A 19,236-nucleotide genomic window follows, 5' to 3' on the forward strand; every position below is an offset into this window, starting at 1 on the left:
GGGCTACACCAGGATCAACGCCTTCAACTGGTCCAAGATTCGAAAGCTGAGCTTCAAGCGCAAGAAGTTCCTCATCAAGCTGAGATCAGACCCCACTGTAAGTCTTCTGTTCTTATGACGGGTTGGGGGGGGGGAGGGACTTGGCGAAAAAGGAAAGGTTCTATTTAATTGTCTTCCTCCTGTCTGTCTGTGTGTGTGTGTGTGTGTCTCGCAGCAAAGTTCTCACCACGGCACGTTGGAGTTCAACATGGCGAGCAGAGACTGCTGCAAGGTGTTCTGGAAGATCTGCGTGGAGTACCACGCCTTCTTCAGGCTGTTCGAGGAGCCCAAACCCAAACCCAAGCCGGTTCTGTTCACCCGGGGGTCCTCCTTCCGCTTCAGGTAAAAAAAAGAAATCACATTCGTGTCCCAGACTGTTGGCTCAACCGTCTTGACACCTATAGGCCAACCAAGCCAGCCGGACGGACGGCGTGCCGCGGGTTCGACTCCCCCGAGCCTGGCGGCTTAGGGTTAGGGTTACATACATTGCTAATAATACATTGCTTGTATTATTAGAGGCCTCGAGCCCTGCATGTCCAGAACGCATTTTTTAATGCTGCCCTCGATGCGCAGTTGCCATAAGAATTTCCCAAATTCGGAATCATCCAAATCCTCTAAAATATAAAATAGATCCTCCATAGGCTCCATTATTGGTTAAGATGTTGGAGTAAAGATTCAGGATCTGAAAAGAAGTCAGAAGAAAATGTTAGATTAAATTCCTCAGACCATATTTATCATAGGCCTTATAATATTTTAATAACCACTTGAACCGTATAGGGAGGGGTGGGGGGGTTTGTGAGCTTGTAGATCTGCTATAAGTGCTATTTTGAGTGGAGAAGTTTGGTGTAAAGGGGGAAAGAACACACAGAGCCATGGGTCAAGTTTACAAGGGTGTCTAAATGCATGTGAATCAGACATATAGGACAAACAAAAAACATTCATTTACACAACACTGATGATAGTGTTGTTGAATATGTATGGCTAGCTATACAAAATCTATGAAAAGGTGGACGGGTGGGAAATTTGGTATATATAGTCTTTTTTAGGTGCTTTTTACACGAGGATGGTGTTCATAAAAAACGGCAAAATAAAGTATCGTTTGCTGCTGTCATTTAGACGAGAACCGTGTTCACAGGAGGTGAAAACGCAACGAAGTGAAACCACCTCCCAGAGTGGAAATCTTTTAGAACGCCGTTTCCTATGGTCTCCATATAAACAGGCAAAACGGTGGATACGCAAAAATTGTGACATCATGGCTTACGTCAGCTCTGGTCGGCTCACCCGTGTCCTACGTTTTTACATGGTGTCATAGGCATGCGTCAGTTGCTAGGGGAAACGAACAACAACAACCATGCTAGTGATGAGGACGCGACGTTTGTTTACTTTCTGTGTAGAAGAAGAACGGAAGTAGTTCTACGCATGCGTGACTTATGTCTATGGTTTATATATGCGCTGCGTCACACGGACCCCACAAGGACACACGCCACCTAGCGACCTGGCATGTATATGCATGCACTTTGTAGCGTTTTCATTCAAGTGTGCGTTCTCATGTAAATGGTCCAAAAAAATTAGAACGCAACGGGACTTTGACGTGTTATATGGAGATGGTCGCCGTCTAAAAGAGGCCTTAGTGTGCTCCAGACTTCCCTCTCCAGAGCAACTTCCTCCTGGGGGATCCCTAGATGTTCCAAGGCCAGTGAGTCCATGCGTTTCCTCCAACTGTGCATTGGTCTGCCCCGGGGTCTCCTCCCATGTGGGACGTGCCTCGAGGACCTCCCTAGGGTGACGCCCGAGAGGCATCCTAACCACATGCCCAAACCCACCTAAGCTGGCTCCTTTCCAGGCGAAGAAGCAGCGACTCCACCCCGAGTCTCTCTCGTGTGACTGAACCTCTCACCCCACCTGTCAGACAAAACTAATTTTGGCCGCTTGTATGCGCGGCCTTATTCTTTCCGTAATAACCCACACTTCATGACCATAGGTGAAAGTAGGAACGAAGATTGCTCCCACTCCCACGTACATTTCATGTATTCCGAAATACAGAGCCTTATAGATTCCTCATATCATAGAGCACGGTTAGCAACTGATTCCTAAGACTTGGAGCCAGATATTGTCCTCTAGTTTCATATCCATGTGAAAGTTCTGGTCAGAAAACGTGTATTTAGTCAACTATCTCCACTTTTCCATGGGCTTCATCACACGGTGATTCTGTCCGGGTGAGGGGCCCGGAATGACCGATGGACTGAATTTAACGAAACTCCTATTATCACCACAGACATCATTACAAACCAGGGAAGGACAGCTGGTGCATTTCGAATGATGCTGGTGGGTAATTAATCACACCACCTGCCGATTGTGATGACATTAATGTGCTTCATTCCGGGCCCCTCGCCAGGAGAGTATGCCGTCCGTGTGCAGCACATGGAAAAGTGGAGATATTTGAATATACATGTTTTCCGCCAGAACTTTCACATTGAGATAGATATATATATATAATTTCTTTTTTTCCCCCTTTTTTCCCAAATAATTGAGTGTCATAAAAGTAGGCTATACAATATTTGCCTCTGTGGATTGGAAGTAAAAAGTATTACATTGGAAATACTCAAGCAAATAAAAGAACATTCCTCTGCCCAAGTAGTAAGTACACAGTTTGAGTAAATGTACTTTTACGTTTACTTTACAGCACTGCAAACGTCGTCTTGCTGCCGCTGTGCCATGCGTGCCTGTACACACTCTAGTGTCACCACTCACTGTGAGGTTTCCTGAAATAAAGCGGAACAGAATCGTTTCATCATCATGCTGTTCTTTTGCCACCAGATTGCAGGTTTTTCCTCCTGCTGCTGTATAGCTCTGATGATGGCAGCGGTCAACGTCCATTCCACCTCGGTGACCACCGACAACCTGAGTCGCCATGACATGCTGGCATGGATCAACAGGTGTCTACAATCGACAAGTGTGCGCTACTCCAAGATAGAGCAGCTGTGTTCAGGTATATAGGATTGCAATGGTGTTTGACATCGACGGTAACATTTTTTTTGTCCTCTTGTCGACATGTCCACTAGACTAGAGCTCTTTTTCCTGTTAACCTATACCGGTATTAACCTATTATAGACCTGAAAACTTATGTTTCTACAGCAGGCTATATCATTGGTGCTCATCGAAAATGATGTATTTGACTGCAGACTTAGCCTGACACTTCATCCAGGACATATTATTTTAATGGTAGCGATTCAGGGCTGGAGCCAGGCTACTGCAGACCCCCCCCCCCCATCTCCAAATATTTTGTCCAGGGACCCCCAGTAGCAAAGATTTTAGTAAAAATGTGAAAGATTTGCAAAATAATTGAATATCTAAAATGACACGTATGCTTTCCTGGTTCTAATGTGTGAATGTAAGACTCGGAGAGGGGAAGTGTAACGCAGGCAGCAACGGCAATAGTTTGTAAAGTGGGAAGTTGTGATTCTACTGTGGCAGCTGACAAAAAAAATGTCATTAGGTTATAGTAAAGACTGACATTTAAAACTGCTTTTAAATGTCGTAGGCAACACAACTGTAGAGAACATCAACAATAAAAGATATACCCGCACGCAGAGGTGGATATAGTAACGTACTTAAGTACATTTACTCAGTTACTGTCCACCTCTGCCCACACGTACACACTGCCACTTCCACGCTAGTAATTTATAGTGGAGGAGCTTAGGGATATTTAGCGCTAATTCGTCTAAAAGCGCCAAATTCTTTCACAGATGTAGCCCAGGCCATGATCTAATGTTTTCGCTAGGGGGAGCCACAGCGACCAAATCCATATATGGCAAGTTTGGCCACCATTTAACAAGGCAAAAAATGTCTAAATGTCGTTCAAGTAGCATGCGACGTGTCAAACTAGGGGACTTTCATGATTCTGAATCCGTTCCAAGCATTAGTTTTGCACAAAAAACATTCCTTGGGCTAAAACGGCATTACAAAATGATGATGAGGGCATCACATGTGGGCAAGTGGCTATGGAAAGGATTCAGAATCATGAAAAACCCCCTCGTTTGACACGTCATGTCATGCTACTTAACCCATTTAGACCTTGAGGCCGATAAAAAATAAAAAAAGGCTTCTTAAATCCCTATGTTTCTATGTCCGCGGCGCTCAACCTTTTTTCATATCAAGGACCCCCAGATCTATCTGAATTTGGCCGCAGACCCCCATATGAAAATATGTAGTTTCAGGGACCGCCCAGAAGCAAAGGTATATGAGTTAAAACGTTCATTGTGAAAACATGTATTCAAAGATTTGTGCCGCATTTTAACGATTTTTCAAAAATGGCAGATCTACAAGCTTGTAGTGCGGCACTCGGTGCATAATGAAAATGTGAACAATTTGCCTTGTATAGGTTGTTAATGGTGGCCATATGGATTTGGCCGCTGCAGCAACCTCGAAGGTCGCCGGCATGGACGCCCTAGAGCGTACCCATGGTACATCTGTGCAAATTCTGGCGCTTTTAGACAAATTGGCTTATATCTCTCTAAGCTCCTCCACTGTAGGAGCAACGCTTAGGTCATGTAGACAGACCTTCCTCAGGCATGAGTCAAAGTTCAAACGGGCTGTCAAAATCACTACATTCAGACAAAGTTCAAACAGGCTGTCAAAATCACTACATTCAGACAAAGTTCAAACAGGCTGTCAAAATCACTACATTCAGACAAAGTTCAAACAGGCTGTCAAAATCACTAAATTCAGTCAAAGTTCAAACAGGCTGTCAAAATCACTAAATTCAGACAAAGTTCAAACAGGCTGTCAAAATCACTAAATTCAGACAAAGTTCAAACAGGCTGTCAAAATCACTAAATTCAGTCAAAGTTCAAACAGGCTGTCAAAATCACTACATTCAGATCAGAATAGACCTGTTAATCACACGTTGAGGATACAGATTTACTCATAAAATACACAAATGGAACCCGGGGGGAGGGGGTCTGTGGCCTGTAGTTACTGTATATGTTGATAACTAAAATACATGATGTGTGTGTGTGTTGCTAACAGGTGTAGCATATTGTGTGATCATGGACATGCTCTTCCCTGGATGTCTACCGCTGAAAAAAGTCAAATTGCAAGCCAAGCTAGAGCATGAGTACCTCCAGCATTGGAAACTTGTACAAAACAGTTTCAAGAAGTTGGGCGTTGACCGGGTAAGTACTGGCATAACGTTCACTGTTGGGCAGAAACGTTGTATTTCAAATGTCTTTCTGTCTGAAAATATAATTCCCCTATTTCTTAACCCATTCTGACCGGGCACCCATTTTGGTGTCGGCATCATGTTATGCTTTAGCTATTGAAAAATAGCAGATCTACAAGCTCATATCGCGATACGAGCTTGTAGGTCTGCTATTTTTGAAAAATCGAAGAACGACTGACATTTTTTTTAATCTGATCTCAGGTCAGAATGGGTTAATCAGACCAGTGTGTGTCCAGTGGAAACCTCGTATGGATCTGATCTCAGGTCAGAATGGGTTAATTGGTGTATAGCACAATCCTCACAACAACATGTCAAGATGCAATGCATTTTAGAGTTTGTAGTTTTTGCTATTTTGGATTACGGTTTGTTTTGCGTGAAAGTATAGTCCCATCTGTATAGGCTTTGTTTTAGAATGAAACATATTAACCCATTCTGACCTGAGATCAGATTCATACCAGGTTTCCACTGGACACACACTGGTCTGATTATAAAGGGGTATTTTACTTTTCCGGTATTTTAAGTTGCTTGATTCAGTATTTGGATATTTGATATTCATTTTCAGACGCGCCCCCCTTCCTACAGTACAAGCCCATTGTAACTTCAAACCATGATAGATTCATCAAACACCCGTCCTTGGTTCTATAGTGACTATTGTCCTAATACAGGGATGTCAAACTCAAATACACGGTGGGCCGAAATAAATAAATTGGTAGAGGTCAAGGGCCGGACTGTGTTTTCAACGCACCGCAGTCAGGAGGACGTCCCAGGCAAATAAAAGCTAAAAAAAGTTAATGCATTTAAAACTGAAAATGCATTATTATTATAAGCTCAGTTTCCTGTTCTATGATCCTCACAAAGCAGCTAGGACTTGTAGTATTATGGTGGTCCCTGCAATATACCAGAGGGCCAGTTCTAATGCTAAATAAATATCATCCTGCGGGCCAAAGACAGGCTGGGTGCTGGGCTAAAGACCTGATGAAGATCAAATGATCAGAAGTATTTTGTACCTAATAATATGGTGTGCGGGCTCCATCCATCATCTACTAATACATGAGGGAGCCATGATTTTTATTATATCTTTTTTTCTTTTCATTAATTATTTTGGAATAAAATTTGAAATGAAATGCAGTAAATCCCTTTTGACTAAATAACTACACTGGACCCATTTGAACATTTACTTTACATTTTGGACATGCAAGGCTTTTCCACCGACGGCAATGATATTCTCTGTATTGTGAAGGTCTTCTTTTCAAATTTGATATAGATTACAAAATGATTCCCGTCCAATTGATTATTATTATGTTACCGTTTCAGCGAAGCGCTTCGTTGTCCTATTTCATACATGTTTCAGGGTGTCCCGGTGGAGAAGCTGGTCAAGGGGAAGTTCCAGGACAACTTTGAGTTTGTCCAGTGGTTCAAGAAGTTCTTCGACGCCAACGACCACGAGGACCGTGAGAACAACCCCGAAGAAGCCGCGTCCGTCCAACTGGCTGCTCTCGCTGCCAAACCTCCCCAGAAGGCCACGTCGGCAGGTCAGGATGAACCATTTTTTTAGTTTTTTTACCAAGTTATCATTTATGGCAAAGGGGGACTTCAAATAGTTTTCAGGCCAAGGACCTCTTAGCTGAGATGGATGAAGCAGGGACCCCCCCCAGACTTGTCTATCATTGTAGCTGTCACGGTGGCAGAATTGACTGAACCCAAATGCAGAGGGATGTTCAAAATAACTGCTTTATTATTAAACAAAAAGTCAAGCTTACAAAATAAGTAGCAAAGCAATAAACCAATGAGTCCAATAAGAAAAACCTTTCAGAAGCATAAAGTAGCCACGAGGAAGTCCATGAATGCAAACTCTTCAGTAAATACAAAAAGACAAACCCAAAACATCAAGGTCGAGCAGGGGACAACGACATGAAGCACCGGACAAGGAATTATGTTCTGACAGTTAGTTTGTGCAAGGAGTCCAGTAATTATAGGTGGGTTGATTGTAGCAGAGTTCACAGGTTTGTAATTGGCTGGGCTGATGAGAGTGTAACCAGGTGTGTAACTATAGGACTGAGGGCTGCAATGGGAAGTGGGAGTGGCCGAAGTGGAAAGACAGACACAACTGGGCAGAGGGAGAGATACAGAAAGGGGGGGAATAAACAGGCAGAGGGCCAAACCATGACAGTAGCGTTGTGTTGGATTCATCCGACTACCCAATAGTCCGACCATAGAGCCCCATACTGAACATATTCTTTGTTTAGATACTTGGTAAGCGTTTTATTTTCAAACGTCGTCTCTTTTCGCCCCCAAACAATGACAAAAAATGGTCGATCTACTAGCTCTCAATGCGTCGCTGGTACTGTAGATCCAACTATCTTCGCTGTTTTTTTTAGAAATGGGGCTTAAGTGGTAAGTAAGCCATGTCTTGCCAGCCCCTTCTTTCTGAAATTACGCCTGTGAATGCTTGCATGCACACGGTGACAATACAATGGTATTCTGATCCTGCGTCATCGGGTTTTAAATCAGGCTTTACATTGTTGTATAGTGGTAGCCTATATCCTGCAGACTGATTCAGCGGGTTCAAAATGTTTGTTTTTGGCTACAGGGATTGTTGGCAACGCCCCTGGCAGACCATCGGCTTCCATTGGTACTGTGGCGACTGGTTTGCAATGCATGCTGGGGTTTGGGGTTCACTTGTGCAGTGGTGATTGGTGTTCGTTCATGCTGGGTGGGGTCAGGGCAGTGGTTCTCAAACCGTTTCATGTCAAGGACCCCCGACTTGATGTATTTGGCCGCGGACCCCCTCCTGAAAACACTGTCAGGGACCCCCAAAAGGGAAGATTATAATTTTTAATTTGTTTGGAAAGAATCAAATTAAAAAGTAATTGGGAAAAAAAACACAGCCCCTTTGTGTATTAAAAATGACTTTGTCAGTCACCAGAACCAATGGTTCCGGATCCTATTCCCTCATAATGGTCCTATTCCTTAATGGTCCCTAATTATTCATTATATTTTGATGAACACATTCAATCGTGCATACAATATTATTTGCACAAATGTTCTCGTCAAAGTGAGGTCCAGGGACCCTCTGGGTCACTTGAGGAGGGGGTTTCCAAATTTACCCTTGCAGGTCTGTAACGGTTCGTCATGGTGGTCATTGAAATTAAAAGGTTTGAGAGCCACATATTCAAATCGGTTCCTCAATGTCGGATCCGGTTCCTTCGGTTCGGCATCCCAACGATATTTAGACAAAAGACATGATGTTAAAAATGGCACTTGACATGATGGACGTGAGGAAATGCAATGCTGTGTAAACGTAGTGGAGCATAAACCAGCGAATGCACGTTGTATTTATTAACGTTCTGTCTTCAAATCCAGCACCTAGAAAGTCTACCCCACAAACCAACCGCCCGGGACGCAATTCTCCATCCATGGCACCGAGCCAAGACGACAACACAGACCTGAAGGAGTTGGTGAGTCATTGATGGCATGTTTTCATCTGCTCGCTGGAATTCAAACTCATTTTATCATCCATGTATTGACCAAGCTGGTCAAAATGTCTTCTTAAATGAATTCCAATGTGCATAGATATGTTTGCTTTTTCATGATATAGACTAGTCATTGTATTCATGTTTGTGCATGTGGTGCTGGAGGCTCAGTTTGAAATGCTTCCGCCTAACGGTGTGTACGTTTGTGTAACTGTGTGTGTACATTGGAAGAGCTGAAAGATGCAAAGAAAACAAAGAATGCCCACACCACATTTTGCCTTTGTTTTCGCATGTAAAGTCCTACTGTAAATCAACCCTGTGTCGTCTGTACCTTTTTATACGTTGGCTATTCAAAAATAGATCTACAAGCTCACAGCGACTCACTTCATGCTGTACACATCTGCTATTTTTTGTTTTGAAATGTTTTGAGAATAATCTCTGGCACTGGCGAAGGTCTTGGAACCGAAACGTTTAATACTTTTAATTGCACTTTGAGCACAGAGCACTTTATGAGCGTGATACAAGAACATATAATCTTTTTCTTAAAGGTATAGTTCAGATTTTTTGAACTTAAGTTCTGTGAAATACTTGCCATTTAATATAGTGGTTGCATTATTAAGTAGTTCCGGTCATTTTGTGGGGGGCACTGGGGGCCACTCTGTAAAAGTAAATTAATCCACAAAACGAACGTAATTTGTATTGTTGACCTATTTCTAAAATATTACCGCGACTTTAGTTCAACTTTGACCCCTCCATCACATGGAACAATTTTTTTGGGCGTAGTGATATGGACACAAAAAACATATTTCTGTGTGATAGAGGGGTAAAAAAGAACGAAAGTTGCACTCATATTTTAGAAATAGGTCAACAATACAAATTACGTTAGTTTTGTGGATTAATTTACTTTTACTGCGTGGCCCCCAGTACCCTCCCACAAAATGACCGGAACTACTTGATATTTCACCAAAACCAGAGCAGAACTCCCACCTCAGGACTCTGGCAATCAATTAATACAGTTGCAGCCACTATATTAATGGCAAGTATTTCATACAACTTAAGTAAAAAGAAATCTGAACTATCCCTTTAAGTCTCTGTCTAAGGAGTTTTCCTTCATTCTTTTTTTTAATACAGTGAGCGGGTCTTTTTCTGTCACGTTTTCCTCTGTTTTTGAGACCACTGCTCCTAGTAGAGGACGAAGAAAGGCGCAACAGTTTTCTCAGTGCTCCCTGACATGCAACATCTTCAGACGGGAGTCAAATATATCAATTTGGGGGTCCAAAACAACAGGTGGTTGTGGTTGTTGCCGACGACAAGACGCGATCTGCAAACTCAACGTGTCCTCTTCCTCCTCTTGTGTCCAGAGGGAATCCTTGCGGTCAGTGCTGGCCAACTCCACCCAGGAGAGAGACTTCTACTTTGGGAAGCTGAGGAGCATCGAGATGATCTGTGAGGAGCCGCAGGAAACGGAGGCAGACCCCACCCTGCAGAAGATTAAAGACATCCTGTACGCCACTGAGGTACGTATAGCGCTATATCTAACACAATGTAAGGAGCAGTGGTGTAAGACAAGTAACCCGAGTGCAATTTTGAGGTCTTTGGACTTTACAAAGACGGTGGGCGGTGGTGGCTATAATGGGGTAGAGTGGCTGGATGGTAACCACAAGGTTGCCAGTTCGAAACCGGGCCCCCCCCCGAGTTAGTGTCGAAGTGTCCTTGAGCAAGACGCTGAACCCCCTAATTGCTCCTGATGTGCTGGTTGGTGCCTTGCATGGTTTCCGCTGCCAGCAAGTGTGTGAATGGGTGAACACAATCTATATGTAAAGCGCCTTGGATAAAGGCGCTATATAAATGCACCATTTACAAGAGTACAATACATAGTTTTACTACACTACATCTCGGAGGCGAATATTGTACCTTTACTCTACTATTTGAAAACATTTACTATAGGGGTGTGTGGTCTATGTGTGTGTGTGTGTGTGTGTGTGGCCAGAATCCGCCCAGAGCCCCAATTTGAGACTCGGTGGTTTACATGTTGCTAAACCGTAAAAACAGAACGTGAATAATTGTTTCTTCACAGGAAGGGTTCATTACTCCGGAAACTGCAGAGGAGGAGCCAGAAGAATTCTGACAATATCTGAATTGGCACATGGCAGAATCACAATAAATAAATAAAATGAATTAAAAACAATGTATTTCGCAGCTCATGTCTTCATAGTGGTTTGTGTGAGTGTGGTATACATTCAACTCGGGTACTGTACCTAAAGTAGGTACTTGTAAAAAATTAAGAATACACTAACTATTTAGCAATTTTGAGATGGGCTACTTTTACTTTACGAGTGTTCTCCATTTTATACTTTATACTTCTACTCCACTACATCTCAAGAGTCACATATTGGTCTTTTAATCTGTTGCAATTATTTGGTAACTTTGGATATTAGTTACTTTGCAGAAGTTATTACTAATATATTATTATACTATTACCATTTTTATAGTTTGCCATTGGAAAAACATGAGAAGCTCAGCACACTCAGATCTGCACACTATCAATGTATTTATATAGCAAGCTTTCGGTCTACTGACCTCCTTCAGGCATAGTTTGCCATTTGAAAATGGCCAATCTACATTGTGGATAAAAATCTAATCTTCAGTAAAGCCATTCGGTGTGGAAGGAAAACAACCCTGTTTGTGCAGGGTTCTAATGAATACCTGAATGAACCCCTGTTCTAATGAATACCTGAACGGTTCTAATGAATACCTGAATGAACCCCTGTTCTAATGAATACCTGAACGGTTCTAATGAATACCTGAATGAACCCCTGTTCTAATGAATACCTGAACGGTTCTAATGAATACCTGAATGAACCCCTGTTCTAATGAATACCTGAATGAACCCCTGTTCCAATGAATACCTGAATGAACCCCAGTTCTAATGAATACCTGAACGAACTCCTGTTCTAATGAATACCTGAATGAACCCCTGTTCTAAAGAATAGCTGAATGAACCCCTGTTCTAATGAATACCTGAATGAACCCCTGTTCTAATGAATACCTGAACGGTTCTAATAAATACCTGAATGAACCCCTGTTCTGATGAATACCTGAATGAACCCCTGTTCTAATGAATACCTGAATGAACCCCTGTTAATGAATACCTGAATGAACCCCTGTTCCAATGAATACCTGAATGAACCCCTGTTCTAATGAATACCTGAATGAACCCCTGTTCTAATGAATACCTGAATGAACCCCTGTTCTAATGAATACCTGAATGAACCCCTGTTCTAATGAATACCTGAACGGTTCTAATGAAAACCTGAATGAACCCCTGTTCTAATGAATACCTGAATGAACCCCTGTTCCAATGAATACCTGAATGAACCCCTGTTCCAATGAATACCTGAATGAACCCCTGTTCTAATGAATACCTGAATGAACCCCTAATGTTTAGTATGGGGCCCCGGCATGTAGAAACTGCCGGATGCTAACTTGCATAATTATGTCGAGCAATTTTCCTAATCGGCATAATTAGCTTTAATGACTAAGGCTATATGGACACTATTTCAGATGATATAGTCCGAGACTTTAGTCATATTTTTGCGGTAATCAGTCTTAGAAGCACCACATTTGGCACAGATGTAGCCCAGGGCATGCTCTTATGATTTAGCTATAGGTGGGGCCAGTGTGTCAGTGTAAAAACCAGATAAATTAATGTCCTCTGACTGCATCGAGTCTTCTGCTCACTTTGAATGACTGTTGTGACCTACGTCACATTCACGGGAAAAGAGGGAGCCGTTTTTCCTTTATTTGACGATGGGTTCTCAGATTGCTTCTTGTCTGAATGGGATCGAGGAATGTCACAACAAATGTGTGAGTCTGTCGCCCTCTGCTGGACAAACATCGGACATAACATTAAAATAAACATCCACGGTTGAGAGAGAGACACATTTGTCACACCATAAACACAAAGTTTGCCACTACCTCTAATCCCAGGTATATAATTTTACCCAATATAATGCATTCCTTAAAAGCCCTATATTAAATTACAGCAATTTGAGGTACCAGTAGGCCTATTATTTTATATTAGCTGTGGTCATTCTGTGTGCACAGTCTGTGTTTTGCTGGTGAATAATTAGATGGCTTTTATTTTATTTAAGGCAGTGATTACTGTTATCGGTGTGATTGGCAATTAATGAAGTGTGTGTATTTAAATGTTCTAAACACAGAGTTAAAAATGTCATCCGCTCAAAACAGTTCCACATAGATTCAGATGAAGCTCAGTGAAGCTGTTGAAATAACTTTGAGGACTTTAAGGCCCAATAGAATTCTATTGATTATTTGTAATGGTTTAATTCCTGAAGGTCATAGTTCAGTTACAGTTTTGTGTAAGGGTCCATTTGGTTCCATGTGTATTGTGTTACACTCAGAGTTACAGACCTGTAAGGTTATTAGGTTTTTTTATTATGTATTTGTTAAGTCAAACCCCAATTCCCCTCCAAATGACGGGTAAGGAAACAACTCCATGAACCAACTCAAAGTCAACTTTTATTTGCACAGTTGCTTTTGTTGACTGGTTGGTTCTTCAATTAGGTTGAAAACCTTCGAAAACAAGGAAACAAGGTTTTAACAACAATGCCAAACAATAAACATATTTTCAAACAAAATCGTTCTTTTTATACATGCTTGATTTTAAACATTTATTATACATTTTAAATAATCAAACGTCTTCTAAACAATGTGTTTTAACAATAAAGTGTTTTTACACAATAAATGCCTAATTTAAATGTCTTAAATTTACTTTTAAAGTCGACATTTTAACCAAATTATTAAAGTCATTTTCAATTAAACATTTTAGATTACTGTAACCTTTAAGATTTAATAAACGTTAGGATTGAATACATTTAGGAACATTTGGTAAACAACAACAAATGTTATGTATAAGTATTTAAGTAAGTAAAGTAATTAAAGGGAAAAACTGAACTTTGAGCTTGTCGATCAGCTCCAAGTAACCTAAAGGCATTTGACATACCTTTAAACATGGTAAATCATTCACATTTTTGTAGTCTTTTAAGTTAGTAAACATACATTTAAATGCATGCAACTCAAACAAATTGGGGCTATAATGAAAGTTCCAAACTGAACTTAATCTACAGACATTAGCACATTAAGGCCAGATTTCTAAGTAGAATAAAACAGTAGAATAAGTAGAACATAACCGACCATTGGCGTCTTTGGGGGTAGAGCTCTTGGGTAGACCTTCAGCTTGCTTGTTTGTTAGTTGTTTGAGTGTCACCACCACCAGCCTTTAACAGGTGTTCAATCAGCCAAATGAGCACCAGCAGCCATCTTGCAGCTGATGCACTCTGGGAGATGTACGGTAGTTGTCTGAGGTCTGAGGTGTCTTGTAGAAGATCCATGCTCCATTTACGAGTTTTAACTCAACAGTATTCCAAGTTCCACATTCCAAAAACATAATTTCATGCATTACAATACATAAATGTAGGAAGTTTAAGAAGCTTAGGCTAAAACGAACGCAAGAGAACGTTTGATAAGAAAGAAGGAGATGAAAATAGCAGATCTACAAGCTGTAGGATGACTATGTTTGGCTACATTTGGTGTAGACAGAAAAGAAGCGGTCCAAGTACAGAGACAACTAGTACAGAGACAACTCAGGTCCAGTTTAGTAAGTCTAGAGGGTTTAAGAGTTTAAATAACAAGCTGTAATATAGTGTGTATATTAATTAATTGTAACAACCTGTATTCTATCTACTATATATTTATGTATTTTAACAACCTGTATTCTACTATATGTTCATTTGTATATGAATGTATTTTAACAACCTGTATTCTACTATATGTTTATATATGTATATGAATGTATTTTAACAACCTGTATTCTATGTTTATATATGAACTGATTTTGAAGGATGTGTCATTGATTGATTCCATCAATTGGTTCAATAATGGACATGTCTTTAGTTTATGAATAAGGAACAAAGTGGGTCTCCTATCAGTTCAATAACGGACATGTCTTTTAGTTTATGAATAAGGAACAAAGCAGTGATACTCAACCTCAGGCCCGCGGGCCACATCAGGCCCGCGGGACCATTATGACTGGCCCACCAATGAAAATCTAAAAAAAGAAGAAAAAACAATCTGGAAAATGAAATAAAAATAAATAAATCTGAATGAAGTTATCTTTAATTACATTATTATAAGTAATACTATTAGAGTTGTACTATTACTCAAACGAAAATAAAAGCTTGGGGGGGGGGGGGGGATGCAATGCAAATGAAAGACATATACTGTGTATCCCTATTCCCTGACATAATTTTATAGCTAAACGGACAGAATTCTATTTTATTTGAATGATGAAACCCAGCTGCCATTAATAGTTGGAAATGGAAATGGAAATTGCGGAAATGGTAATTGCGGAAATTGCGGAAATGGTGGAAATGGAAATTGCAGAAATTGCGGAAATGGAAATTGCGGAAATTGCGGAAATGGAAATTGCGGAAATGGAAATTGCGGAAATTGCGGAAATGGTAATTGCGGAAATTGCTCTTCACTTATAGCTATCTATTTTCAGGTAGATTGTTTTATTTTACTCAGTCAGCCATATCACTACTCATTTTTTTTCATGAAAAAGGTCATAGCTGGGTAATCTATTTTCAGGCAAATTGTGTTTATTGTATTTTATTTTACTCAGCCATAACAATTTATTTTCTGTTAACCAACTTGCTGGCTGGCAGGCAGGCAGACAGCTACTCATAGACAGGCAGACAGACAGCTACTCATGGAGAATTGGACAGGCAGGCAGACAGCTACTCATGGACAATTGGACAGGCAGGCAGTCAGACAGCTACTCATAGACAGGCAGACAGACAGCTACTCATGGAGAATTGGACAGGCAGGCAGACAGCTACTCATGGACAATTGGACAGGCAGGAAGGCAGACAGCTACTCATAGACAGACAGACAGCTACTCATGGACAATTGGACAGGCAGGAAGGCAGACAGCTACTCATAGACAGACAGACAGACAGCTACTCATAGACAATTGGGCAGGCAGGCAGACAGCTACTCATAGACAGACAGACAACTACTCATGGACAATTGGACAGGCAGGAAGGCAGACAGCTACTCATAGACAGGCAGACAGACAGCTACTCATGGACAATTAGGCAGGCAGGCAGACAGCTACTCATAGACAGGCAGACATACAGCTACTCATGGACAATTAGGCAGGCAGGCAGACAGCTACTCAGACAGGCAGACAGACAGCTACTCATGGACAATTGGACAGGTAGGCAGGCAGACAGACAGTTACTCATAGACAGGCAGGCAGACAGCTACTCATAGACAGGCAGACAGTAAGAAGCTACTCATTGACAGACAGACAAATAACTACTCATGGACAGGCAGGCAGGCAGGCAGGCAGGCAAAGAGCTACTCATGTTATGTTATTATGTTATTATAACAGCTACTCATGTTATGTGCAATAATTTGTGCAGTTATGGAAACAGCTCTTTGTGTTTATGCAAGAAAATGTAACACATTTATTTATTTACATATTGTGTGCATGCACATTGTACTTTGATACATTTTGCGAAAATAAAGCAATTGAAAGAGAGAAGTTATCAAGTATCATTAATGTCGTAATTTTATCTACTGGCCCCTGGCCCCTTGCCATTTTTGTAATGTGGCCCACAGGTAAATCTATTTGAGTATCCCTGGCTTACGGTATTGAAAGTAGTCCATTAGGCCTTCACCATAATAACTGATGTTAGATGTTGGGACAATTCATGGGAACTGACCCATGAGTAAAAAAAAATTTCATTGCTTACACTCACAGGAATGAAATAATTCCATTAGTTTATGCCAGGTGAGTCCAGTGCAACGCGCCTCAGAAATCAACGGGAAGTGTTGGAGAAATATAATCAATATCCGGTCAGTGCGTTCAGTGTCTGTTTCTCGCTTCAAATGTATTCAGAAACATTCTTGAGAGAAATGTTTAGCTGTAAATGACATTGTTTGTTTATACATTGAAATAATAACGTGTGTTCCGATTGGATCCAACGTAGTTCTTATATTGTGGACATGTTTTCACACTATGAATATTAATACACAGGAACAACGACAGACTGTCAACAAATAGCGGTGCACGATTATGAAATCATGCCCGATATCCGATTATTTGCAGGGTCATATCTGCCGATACCGAATGTGACCGATTCCGATATCATACAGAGGACCACAATGGAAACAAGCCTAGGCCCTATAGGTGCTTGGCCCAAAGCCTGTTAATAAAGTATCAAAGCAATCAATAAATAGCCTATACTCTTTTCCAAGTGTCTGTTTTCACATCTGAATGACTGAATGAGACTGAATGAGTACACAAATTAAATGGAGAAAAATGTAAAGTTTATTTTTACTTAAGATTTTACATCATATTTGATGTGGCTTTTGTTCTAGACTAGTGGTACTAGACACTTTTGATTTATATTGAACTCATTGATGTTTTTTTACATTTTTCATTTAAAACCCATTAAATTCAATAATTTGTATTATTTTGAGACTGTTCCGATACCAATATGGCATTTTTATGGCCGATGTGGCCGATTCCGATTAATGCTACCGATCAATCGTGCATCCCTATCAACAATCAATTTATTAAACAATTATGACTTCTACACATGATCATACAATAACATGTGAAGAATGAGAATGATATCAAATGAATATTCAATGAAACGCAATAATGGAACGAGTGAGGAAATTATGATCTAATAATGAATCAATGAATACACTGATTGATTTGAGTTAATTAACAACACATTTAGTAGAGTGATTGACTTGAAGTCTAGTCAACAACATGTTCACAGCAGTAGGAGAGCAGACGTTAAGTCTAGTCAACCATTTCTCATGATTCTGAAATCATTGCAAGAATTTGTTTTACCCGTTAGTTTGTTACTAGACACATTTACAAACACATTGAAATCATTGCAAGCATTTGTTTTAGAAAACTTTCTTGTGAACACCGCACTTTGACTTATGGTGCGTTACCGGCTTAAATCGACATCATAAAAAGTAGAGAGGACGCACACACCAAGAAACAAATTCAAGCTGGTTTATTCTATTTCAACGGGACAAACGTTTGGGCTAACAGCCTTTCTTCAGTGTGAGGAGTTGTGGAGTCAAGTCTCTTTTGAAGGAGTGGTGACGTTGTGCAGCTGCACACCATCACTAATCATCACCTCACAGTCACACCCAAGGTGTGATTACAGACGGGATAGATACAAGATATCAGTATCTATTAACAATGTCAATACATTTGCCCAATATATAGAAATATCAAATATAGAAATATACAAATATTATACAAAGATTGAACAAAAAGTGGCTGAGGACATTGGGCATTACTGCCGTTCATAAATCAGTTTGTTTGGGACCTCCTTGGACTCCCATGCCTTTGTCCAAGCTGATTGGACGGTGAAGTCAGCTGGTGGAGGGTTGGTCTAGATGGAAGTGGAGCAGTGGGGGGTGTAGATGTCTGCATGGTAGATGACTGAAGACAGGGACTGTGTTCCTCCACCTCACAGCTGCCTTTGATACCGTCTGGCACAAACACCTCACAGTGAAACTCACAAATCTGCTGACCAACCGGAGGTTCAGAGTTCACCTCGGACAGAACACAGGCACACAGAGAACACAGACAAATGGAGTCCTGCAGGGTCCAACCCTATTCAACCAAAACGACCTACCGTCCACCAAATCCTGCAAATTAATCTGTGCAGACGACATCTGTTTGGCATTCCTAACCACCAGAACTTGACCCACTGGAACAGGTGCTCACTGAAGACCTTTACAAACTGGACCAGTTCTGCAAAAAACCCAGATTCCAGTGTATTCCATCTCCACAATGCTAAAGCTGCCATAGAACTGAACATCCATGTGAGTGGACTCAAGATAAAGCTATCAGAGAACTGAGCATCCATCTGAGTGGACTCAAGATAAAGCTGTCAGAGAACTGAACATCCATCTGAGTGGACTCAAGATAAAGCTGTCAGAGAACTGAACATCCATCTGAGTGGACTCAAGATAAAGCTGCCTCTAATCCAACCCACCTCGGTGTGACCCTCGACAGAATCCTGCCCTTCAAGGAACACCTAAAAGGGAACGGCAGTGAAGGTGAAGTCCAGAAACAACCTCCTCTGCTGCAGCCTCCACACTGAGCTCTGCTGCAGCCTCCACACTGAGCTCTGCTGCAGCCTCCACACTGAGCTCTGCTGCAGCCTCCACACTGAGCTCTGCTGCAGGCTCCACATTGAGCACCAGCAGTTACTCAAAGGATGCTTCAAAAGGTCAAAAACTCTCCCTGTCTACCAGGTCAAAGACTCTCCCCATCTACCAGGTCAAAGGTCAAAGACTCTCACCATCTACCAGGTCAAAGGTCAAAGACTCTCCCCATCTACCAGGTCAAAGGTCAAAGACTCTCCCGTCTAC

At 41.3% G+C, this 19,236-nt stretch overlaps 2 protein-coding genes across 2 annotated transcripts in view; one reads left to right on the plus strand and one right to left on the minus strand.

Annotated features, from left to right (window-relative positions):
• Positions 1-6: 6 nt before the first annotated feature.
• On the plus strand, positions 7-10,892 carry LOC308316301 (microtubule-associated protein RP/EB family member 1-like). The gene is made up of 8 exons (XM_080764828.1): positions 7-97; positions 215-381; positions 2,857-3,028; positions 5,068-5,213; positions 6,612-6,792; positions 8,624-8,718; positions 10,095-10,250; positions 10,811-10,892. Exons 3-8 carry the CDS (start codon positions 2,893-2,895, stop codon positions 10,859-10,861), a joined length of 765 nt encoding a protein of 254 aa, XP_080620954.1. The 5' UTR covers positions 7-97; positions 215-381; positions 2,857-2,892; the 3' UTR covers positions 10,862-10,892.
• Positions 10,893-17,773: 6,881 nt separating this feature from the next.
• LOC308315163 (protein NLRC3-like) overlaps positions 17,774-19,236 on the minus strand; it is a 34,146-nt gene continuing 32,683 nt past the window's right edge. Inside the window, exon 11 of the mRNA XM_080763002.1 lies at positions 17,774-19,236. This exon is cut by the window's right edge and continues 1,967 nt beyond it. The gene's annotated coding sequence lies outside the window, so the exon portion shown is untranslated.

Source organism: Protomyctophum bolini, assembly GCF_963924005.1.
Source record: "Protomyctophum bolini genome assembly, chromosome: 5".
Lineage (NCBI taxonomy): Eukaryota > Metazoa > Chordata > Actinopteri > Myctophiformes > Myctophidae > Protomyctophum > Protomyctophum bolini.

Excerpts from the sequence above, each read along its gene's own strand:
- LOC308316301 (XM_080764828.1), top strand. The coding sequence starts at position 2,893 with ATGATGGCAGCGGTCAACGTCCATTCCACCTCGGTGACCACCGACAAC. Across the intron at positions 3,029-5,067 it reads GATAGAGCAGCTGTGTTCAG|GTGTAGCATATTGTGTGATC; the intron begins GTATATAGGATT and ends TGTTGCTAACAG. Across the intron at positions 6,793-8,623 it reads CCAGAAGGCCACGTCGGCAG|CACCTAGAAAGTCTACCCCA; the intron begins GTCAGGATGAAC and ends CTTCAAATCCAG.